The sequence below is a fragment of the Sinohyriopsis cumingii genome, chromosome 1 (genome assembly GCF_028554795.1).
Source record: "Sinohyriopsis cumingii isolate HCF-2022 chromosome 1, ASM2855479v2, whole genome shotgun sequence".
Taxonomy (NCBI): domain Eukaryota; kingdom Metazoa; phylum Mollusca; class Bivalvia; order Unionida; family Unionidae; genus Sinohyriopsis; species Sinohyriopsis cumingii.
In genome coordinates, this window is record NC_142961.1 from 32301206 (window position 1) to 32311980 (window position 10775).

The 10775-nt window shown below is 33.6% G+C and overlaps 1 protein-coding gene across 1 annotated transcript in view; it reads left to right on the forward strand.

Moving 5' to 3' along the window:
* Nucleotides 1-10775, forward strand: part of LOC149806652 (uncharacterized) — a 38325-nt gene that overhangs the window by 23011 nt on the left and 4539 nt on the right. Inside the window, exons 8-10 of the mRNA XM_089976491.1 lie at nt 723-808; nt 1145-1339; nt 2116-2211. Of these exons, the coding sequence (XP_089832617.1) occupies nt 723-808; nt 1145-1339; nt 2116-2211 (377 nt within the window). The remainder of the gene's footprint in view (nt 1-722; nt 809-1144; nt 1340-2115; nt 2212-10775) is intronic.

The following is a 10775-nucleotide window of genomic DNA, read 5'->3' on the forward strand; positions in this document are numbered from 1 at the left end:
GCAGTGATCCGTAACGGTGAGCGCTTTAGACCACTCGGCCACTCGGGGCCCCCATAATGGTGTGCAAGGGTCATGCTTGTTTGGAAGAATTCGGTAGGGTCATCATCCAGCAAAAGCCAGCAGGCTTATGTAGAATTGGTGCGATTTGAACTTCTGCATATCAGAAGAGGCGATTAATGGACGCAACATTTGTATGTGTCCGGTCGCACTGTTAAGGCCTTTGACTTTTTAAGAGTCAGGTTATATAGAAAATGTGACGTTTTTTATATACAGTATCTGACCCTATTTTGTCTTTGTTTTTGGTTACATGGAACTGTACAACAATGTGTGTGCTAATGTGCCTTGAATCATATACAGATAGATAGTGCAAGCATAATTTTATCCAGTTAACTTGACCCTAATCCATTCTGAAAGGTCAAAAATGTCAAACTTATAGATCATAATTGCTGAGTTATATTTATCGTCAACTAAATCACGGTTATAACTTTCATCGGAAATTAGTAATTATACTTTGAAGAATTGTGTAGTAGTAGTAGTAGTAGTAGTAGTAGAAGTAAAAACAGACGAAAAAGAAGAATAATGACCTTTTTTCCACCACAAATTCAACACAAAACAGGTCTACATATTTAGAAAAATGTTCCTTTTTGGATAAATATTTTTCCTAATTTTGAGAGTACATATTTTAAAAATCGCTAACTATCTCACTAATTTTATTTATGTAGCGGAAAATGGAGCTTTACAAGAGTTGAATTTAAGCTGGAACAAATTCCGGAAAACAGGGGCTAAAAAGGTGGCAAGGGGACTCAAGGTAGGTTAGATGACTTGCAAAATTGTAGTAATTGATAATAAGAGCAAATTATAATAATTATTTTTCTGACTTTGGTAATTGACAAAACATAAATTATTTGCATGTGGAAGAAGTATTTAAAGCCGTTAAAATGCTATTTTCTGGCAACACTTCATTCCGAAATCAACACATTAATTTTTGGAACTGTAGGGAGAATTCGAAAATTTGAAGAGCCCATAAAAGACTCAGTGTTTGTATTATGCAGTATCAACATTTTCATCTGTGTGCTAAACCTAGTCATGCTAAAATAGTAACATATCAAATTGTAAATGCACATTTTTTTTGTATTCTATTCAGGACAACGCATATTTAAAGGTGTTAAATTTTGCTTGGAATGGGATAGATGATGATGGAGGCATAGCGTTCGGCAAAGCGTTAAAGGCCAACGACGTTTTGAACACCTTGGACCTGACATGTACACGCATTGGTCCCGCTGGGTTCATGGCTATTATAGAGTCCGTAGGGCTCAACGAAAGTCTTACAACGCTAAAAGTGAGTTATATTTGTTGAAATTATATGCACACGAGAGAGAGAGAGAGAGAGAGAGAGAGAGAGAGAGAGAGAGAGAGATTATAAATACCAGAAAGATATTGGCTGAAAGGGTCTCTTCAAGGTACATAATCTTTTAATCTGTTCATATGTTTGAACTATGTCTTAAATCGAATCGTCAGATGACCATGTAGCATGGTAAGCTACTTACTGTGTCTGGCATATATAATTATTTGTAACCGACATTGTCTCAGAACTCTTGGGAATTTTGTTTGGTGGATCTGGAGAAAGTCATGATTCAAAGGAAATACATCTAATTTGTGTATAGTTCTGCATGGGCTTATCGGAATGATAATAATAACGATGATAATTTAATAATATACTTGGAATCTAAACATGTAGCTTTGTGCATTCAGAGGTTGTATAATAAGCTAGATGATGTCTTCATGTAAAATTTAAATATCTCCCTCTCTCTCTTACGGGTCCCCGAGTGGCCGAGTGGTCTAAAGCGCTCTCCGTTACGGATCGCTGCATTCTCACCTCTGTCTGCGAGGGTTCGAGTCTCGGATTCGACCAATGTGGGTATGTGAGAAAGCTTGCCAGTAGCTTCTCGTGGGTCGGTGGTTCTTTTTGGGGTTTTCCCGGGTCCTTCCTACACCATTAATACTGGCCGCCATGTATAGCCTATTGTGTGCTGAAAATTGGCGTTAAACCCCACAACAACAACTCTCTCTCTCTCTCTCTCTCTCAGATTATGTTTTCATGTTTATTTTAATCAGATCGGCAAGAACAGTATTCCTGAAGATGTTGCGACGGCTGCTTTACAGATTCTACGGTCTTATGGTACCTTGAGATTGGAAATGCTGGACATGACGGTGAGAAACAGTTTCTCATTTCCAAATTCTTGAATGACACATTTTTTCCAAGACCAGAAAAGCAACTGACGTACTTCTTTCAATTTTATTTGTGAATCCGCTCGTATACATATATAACATATACGCCGGGTTTATAGGTTAAATCAATATAGGGTTTCTTAAATTGAAGACGTACGAGATTCTCAAGACTGTGATGTTGTGACGCTAGCAACGGTACCGATCATTCAAGATTTCATTGCCAGCCATTATTTGTGACACAGGAATGCGAAGAAAAAGAAATAGTTATATACATTTACACAAGGGCATGATTCATCATAAGACACTTAGCAAAGTTCACGCAGATCATTTCAGGCCTGTCCATGTTTATTATGTTGACAGCATTATTTTACAAACGGAGCAACTTCGGACTTTAATGTAAGTCAGCGAAAACCTCGGCTGTATATGCCGAATTGGTTTGCCGTATTGGTTGAAACTCAAAGGGCCTCAGATCGCAATGATCTCCCTTTAATGTTAAATATCAGCATTTATTATCGTATACTTGTAACTATAACTGATGGAACCCTGAAACGTTCTGCACTCACTAACTCACCTTAGTGCATGACATTATTAAAGTTCATCGTGCCTTTACTAGTGCAATTTTGTGTATATAGTAAAAAGACTTATTCAAGGGAAGTAACAAAAAGCGTCATATTGCTTTAAGATAAACAGAATAAAGTTCTAATGTAAACAATGTGACACTTTAGCTTAACTACTCCATATACTCTGTTAACAACGTTGCTTTGCTCATATCAATATGTACAAACTAACACTCATATTAATATGTACAAACTAACACTCATATCAATATGTACAAACTAGCACTCATATCAATATGTACAAACTAACACTCATATCAATATGTACAAACTAACACTCATATCGATATGTACAAACTAACACTCATATCAATATGTACAAACTAACACTCATATCAATATGTACAAACTAACACTCATATCAATATGTACAAACTAACACTCATATCAATATGTACAAACTAACACTCATATCAATATGTACAAACTAGCACTCATATCGATATGTACAAACTAATACTCATATCAATCTGTACAAACTAACACTCATATTAATATGTACAAACTAGCACTCATATCAATATGTACAAACTAACACTCATATCAATATGTACAAACTAACACTCATATCAATATGTACAAACTAGCACTCATATCGATATGTACAAACTAGCACTCATATCAATATGTACAAACTAACACTCATATCAATATGTACAAACTAACACTCATATCAATATGTACAAACTAACACTCATATCAATATGTACAAACTAACACTCATATCAATATGTACAAACTAACACTCATATTAATATGTACAAACTAACACTCATATTAATATGTACAAACTAGCACTCATATCAATATGTACAAACTAACACTCAACAGCAATATGTACAAACCAGCACTCATATCAACATGTACAAACTAACACTCATATCAATATGTACAAACTAGCACTCATATCAATATGTACAAACCAGCACTCATATCAATATGTACAAACTAACACTCATATCAATATGTACAATATAACACTCAACAGCAATATGTACAAACTAATACTCATATCAATCTGTACAAACTAACATTCATATTAATATGTACAAACTAGCACTCATATCAATATGTACAAACTAGCACTCATATCAATATGTACAAACTAACACTCATATCAATATGTACAAACTAACACTCATATCAATATGTACAAACTAGCACTCATATCAATATGTACAAACCAGCACTCATATCAACATGTACAAACTAACACTCATATCAATATGTACAAACTAGCACTCATATCAATATGTACAAACCAGCACTCATATCAATATGTACAAACTAACAATCATATCAATATGTACAATATAACACTCAACAGCAATATGTACAAACTAATACTCATATCAATCTGTACAAACTAACATTCATATTAATATGTACAAACTAGCACTCATATCAATATGTACAAACTAGCACTCATATCAATATGTACAAACTAGCACTCATATCAATATGTACAAACCAGCACTCATATCAATATGTACAAACTAACACTCATATCAATATGTACAAACTAGCACTCATATCAATATGTACAAACCAGCACTCATAGCAATATGTATAAACTAGCACTCATATCGATATGTACAAACAAACACTCATCTCAATATGTACAATATAACACTCATATCAGTATGTACAAACTAACACTCATATCAATATGTACAAACTAGCACTCATATCAATATGTACAAACTAGCACTCATATCAATATGTACAAACTAACACTCATATTAATGTGTACAAACTAACACTCATAGCAATGTGTGCAAACTAACACTCATATCAATATATACAAACTAACATTCATATCAATATTTACAAAGTAACACTCATATCAGTATGTACAAACTAGCACTCAAATATACAATATGAACCAGATTTAGTAGATAAAACAAATCAAGAAATGTTTCATAGATTTCAGAGTCCTCAAATTTGGCGAGATTAGTGATTTATCGGCTATAAAAATAATTATTTTGTTGTTCATTCTAATAAAAACAGTACAAATAAAACCCATACAATTCTAGCTTCCGTTCACTGTCATAGTTTGCATCTTTTATTTCAATTTCTGGTTTCAGTAAAACTATAATGTCCATTTTGCGAAATGTTTTGGTCCTTTATTATCCTTATGTGTATTCTGATTCATGTGTAAATTCATATAATTTGCGGAGCAGACACTTTTAACAATTTATACAGTTGTGTAAACTTTGAAGCATATATTTTTTTTTATCATCAATGCAGTTTATATCATTTCAAAAATAAACTGGCTGTGACACACGCCATCAAACTTGGTATTCGTGTCGGAATATCTTCCTGATTTTGATCAACTTCGAGTAAATTGTGTTCTAGCATCAAATCCAAACATGCACAAAATTCCTGCGCAAGAAAGTAGTACTGTTACAGTCGAGTTCGAATGGACACACAAGCAAAAAAGTATGGGTTCCACAACTTTATGTAAAACTAAAGTCTACAAAACCAAATCCGGTGCTGATTACAATACTAAGTCTAGCCACATAACTCCTGCTCTCTGATTTGTCATTGTTTTAAGAAAGGCGATAGACAAGGAATTGAATTAGTTTAACATTAGAATCTTGTTCAAGGTCGTAGAATCGGACCATGCTCAATTGGCTCTGGAAAGATAAACAATGTGCATGTTGACAGTCTCTGGTATCAGGTATGCTGGGATTAATGTTTTGGACAACCTTCATTACTAACAGATGGGACCTGACATGCACCGAAAGTAAAACTGATGACGATAGCAATTATTCAGCCTATGATCTATTTCCCGAACGTGTACGGGCCGAGTACATAATAGGTCAATTAAACAATAACTAAGAATATACAGTTAGCTGTAAGTAGCTTTTGAATATTTAAAAGAAACGGATTCGATCCTTTAGTTGTCATAAACACGGTGGGTAGTATCACGACACGTGATACGATCGGTTCCATGCGACATAGTCATGGTTCATTATACGGTAAAAGCAGAGGATTCTCCATTTGCATTATTTTACTGTGCACATTTTTAGGTAAATGATGTTTCAAGAGGCCATTATTAGCCAATCTAAATTAAAACTCTGAAATTCCTAAAGGCAGCTTGGGTTGTTTAAGGAATGTATGGGACATACGAGTTGGTACTGCAAAGTAGTCGTTCGCTTAGGGTACAACAAAGTCTAAAAGTGGATGGTTATTGGAATTTGTGACCAATTAAAACCGACTGTCTGACAGAAAAAAAATGCACCGAACAAATCGGTGGATATATATCGAAGGAAATTAAAGGCATTCCTGATTTTTTGTCATGTCTGTGAAAAAAAAGGCATATCATGTGAACCTTAATTAATCAAGAGACTATCAAACGTGGATAAAGAAAAACAAAACTGTTTCTAAATTATACTAGAGTATACAGATCATTTACATGGGATTTTCCCCTTTTCTGGTCCAAAACTACCGGGGCTTGTTAAATAGTCTTTTGTACCCAGTCTTTGGAAAATAAAAAACAACAACAGAAGCTTGACGTTATATAATGTTAAATTTTGTTTCTGGGTTGTAGTACCCTTCACTGATAGGTAAAAAGTCTATTCAATTAAATACACCATTCAGAGAAGGGAATCCCGTGCAGACGTAAGACTCCGTTCCCTTTCATTTACTTTTCAATGTTCTGAAGCGATGCAAAGTTTTCCCGGTGGCAATAAAAGCCTATAAAATAGGTCAATGCATGACACGAGCTATCGAAGTGGAGCCGACTCACTAAATTTAACCTAAGAACGATTGAAAGTAGCACTTTGTAAAGGAGGATTATCTGCCGACATGATTACTGTGTAAAGCAAATATGGTGATTGTCCGTCATTGTCTATATTATATAGAGGATACGATACAGAACAAAGATCTTTATGCAATCACCAAACTTCCGTGAGAAAAATTGCCACGGAATCTTATTCTTTTTTTACATAACCATAAAATCGTCTTGATTCAGCGCCATACATTGTGGATTAAATCAGAAAGTATCATTCGCCTCTGTAATTTCATTGTGTGTGTGTGTGTGTGTGTGTGTGTGTGTGTGTGTTTCAAAATGAAATATCATCATTATTCCCGTTGTACGGCAGCAAGGAAAGGAATGCAGAGGACAGAATACTTGCTATTTATTACACCGCCATATATATATATCTTGTATTTCCAACTGTTACAAGGTACCGCAGGTAAATTTAAGTATCACGCGCACAAAACTAACTTTCTGGATATATGTATATATTTTTTTCTCTTAATAATTTTTATAAAAGACCATTCAATCATATTGATCTAAAATCAACTTGACATCGACATAATAATAATATTTCCAAAAACATGTCAGTAGAGTCTAAGGTTTCTATGGGAATCATTTAAGCAAGTAGAATTGTTTGTTTCACGTTTTTCTGTTGTATTTGTTGTTCTTTTGAGAGCCAGAGTGGCTTGTAGAATATTCTGTTGCATGTCGTCTGCTAAATGTGATAAGAGTCCTGTATAAAAATTTTCATCACGTTCAGCATATGGTGTAAAATCTTCCTGGCGTATAATAGTGTACAAAGAACTATATGGTGCAAAATATTACTGGCGTATAATAGTGTACAAAGAACTGTATGGTGTAAAATCTTCCTGGCGTATAATAGTGTACAAAGAACTATATGGTGCAAAATATTACAGGCGTATAATAGTGTACAAAGAACTATATGGTGCAAAATATTACAGGCGTATAATAGTGTACAAAGAACTATATGGTGTAAAATATTACAGGCGTATAATAGTGTACAAAGAACTATACGGTGTAAAATATTACTGGCGTATAATAGTGTACAAAGAACTATATGGTGTCAAAATATTACAGGCGTATAATAGTGTACAAAGAACAATACGGTGTAAAATATTACTGGCGTATAATAGTGTACAAAGAACTATATGGTGCAAAATGTTACTGGCGTATAATAGTGTACAAAGAACTGTATGGTGTAAAATATTACTGGCGTATAATAGTGTACAAAGAAATGTATGGTGTAAAATCTTCCTGGCGTATAATAGTGTATAAAGAACTGTATGGTGAAAAATATGACTGGCTTATAATAGTGTACAAAGAACTATATGGTGTAAAATATTACTGGGGTATAATAGTGTATAAAGAACTGTATGGTGTAAAATCTTCCTGGCGTATAATAGTGTACAAAGAAATGTATGGTGTAAAATATTACAGGCGTATAATAGTGTAGAAAGAACTATATGGTGTAAAATATTACTGGCGTATATTAGTGTACAAAGAACTATATGGTGCAAAATATTACTGGCGTATAATAGTGTATAAAGAACTGTATGGTGTAAAACATTACTGGCGTATAATAATGTACAAAGAACTATATGGTGCAAAATATTACTGGCGTATAATAGTGTACAAAGAACTATATGGTGAAAAATATTACTGGCGTATAATAGTGTACAAAGAACTGTATGGTGTAAAATCTTCCTGGGGTATAATAGTGTATAAAGAACTATATGGTGTCAAAATATTACAGGCGTATAATAGTGTACAAAGAACAATACGGTGTAAAATATTACTGGCGTATAATAGTGTACAAAGAACTATATGGTGCAAAATGTTACTGGCGTATAATAGTGTACAAAGAACTGTATGGTATAAAATATTACTGGCGTATAATAGTGTACAAAGAACTATATGGTGCAAAATATGACTGGCGTATAATAGTGTACAAAGAACTATACGGTGAAAAATATTACTGGCGTATAATAGTGTACAAAGAACTGTATGGTGTAAAATCTTCCTGGCGTATAATAGTGTATAAAGAACTATATGGTGTAAAATATTACAGGCGTATAATATTCTATAAAGAACTATATGGTGTAAAATATTACTGGCGTATAATAGTGTAAAAAGAACTGTATGGTGTAAAATATTACAGGCGTATAATAGTGTAAAAAGAACTATATGATGTAAAATATTACTGGCGTATAATAGTGTATAAAGAACTGTATGGTGTAAAATCTTCCTGGCGTATAATAGTGTATAAAGAACTATATGGTGTAAAATATTACAGGCGTATAATAGTGTAAAAAGAACTATATGATGTAAAATATTGCTGGCGTATAATAGTGTATAAAGAACTGTATGGTGTAAAATCTTCCTGGCGTATAATAGTGTATAAAGAACTATATGGTGTAAAATATTACAGGCGTATAATAGTGTAAAAAGAACTGTATGGTGTAAAATATTACAGGCGTATAATAGTGTAAAAAGAACTATATGATGTAAAATATTACTGGCGTATAATAGTGTATAAAGAGCTGTATGGTGTAAAATCTTCCTGGCGTATAATAGTGTATAAAGAACTATATGGTGTAAAATATTACAGGCGTATAATAGTGTAGAAAGAACTATATGGTGTTAAATATTACAGGCGTATAATAGTGTATAAAGAACTACATGGTGTAAAATCTTCCTGGCGTATAATAGTGTACAAAGAACTATATGATGTAAAATATTACTGGCGTATAATATTGTACAAAGAACTATATGGTGTAAAATATTACTGGCGTATAATAGTGTAAAAAGAACTGTAGGGTGTAAAGTATTACTGGCGTATAATAGTGTACAAAGAACTGTATGGTGTAAAAGCTTCCTGGCCTATAATAGTGTACAAAGAACTATATGGACTATGGTGTAAAATATTACTGGTGCATAATAGTGTACAAAGAACTATGTGGTGTAAAATATTACTGGCGTATAATAGTGTACAAAGAACTATATGGTGTAAAATATTACTGGCGTATAATAGTGTACAAAGAACTATATGGTGTAAAATATTACTGGCGTATAATAGTGTACAAAGAACTATATGGTGTAAAAGCTTCCTGGCGTATAATAGTGTACAAAGAACTATATGGACTATGGTGTAAAATATTACAGGCGTATAATAGTGTACAAAGAACTATATGGTGTGAAATATTATTGGTGTATAATAGCGTACAAAGAACTATATGGTGTGAAATATTACTGGTGTATAATAGTGTACAAAGAACTATATGGTGTAAAATATTACGGGCGTATAATAGTGTACAAAGAACTAAAGAGCAGTTTCAAAAGGTGAATACAAATAAAGCTAAAAAGAGAAGTTAAACAGTGCGGTTAAAAGTTAAACGGTATGTCTGTAACTATTTTGGTTTGATGGTCAACAATCTAGCCGTATAGCTTTCAATAGGTGTACGGTCTACAAAATGGTGAATCAGCAAGTTCCAGGTATGGTTCTATTTGAGAAGAAAAGCCTATGTTATTTTGTTATTATTACCATAAAGAGCATCAGGTAATTGGCGTCAGGTATGCTCTCCTAAAATCTGGAATGCCGTTCAAGATGTGGTGCAGCATCACGAACTTGGCTTATGCTTCTTCGTATGACCTACTACTACATTATTGGATGCTATCATCTTTTTTCATCTGACTTGGACCTGGATGATGTGCATTCACGAAGCTCGCTATTAAACAAAAGGAGCATCATTTGGCAGAAGAACACAGCTTTCTTGAATTCATGACAATAACTGGATCTTTGATAAGCTTCCGCCTAGCATCAATCGTTACTCAGGAAATATCATCAAAATGGGCATGTTACCTCTTTGACCATATTAATGTAAATTTAAGCAATTTAATATGTGGCATCTCGCAAAAGGCTTTTGTTGCGTTCATGTCAAAATACCTTTATTTGTCAAGATGCTGCATATAATGTGCTTCAGGATCAGCATAAATAGATTTAAACTACCAAAAAAATACTCCCCAATGAAAATAAATTCGCAGTAATATCTACAAAATGAGAATCTTGAAATTACAAATCGTATAAACCTGAAAAGCGAGTGTATTAAAGAATTAGGAGTTAAATTTCGTCGTGATCTTCAGCA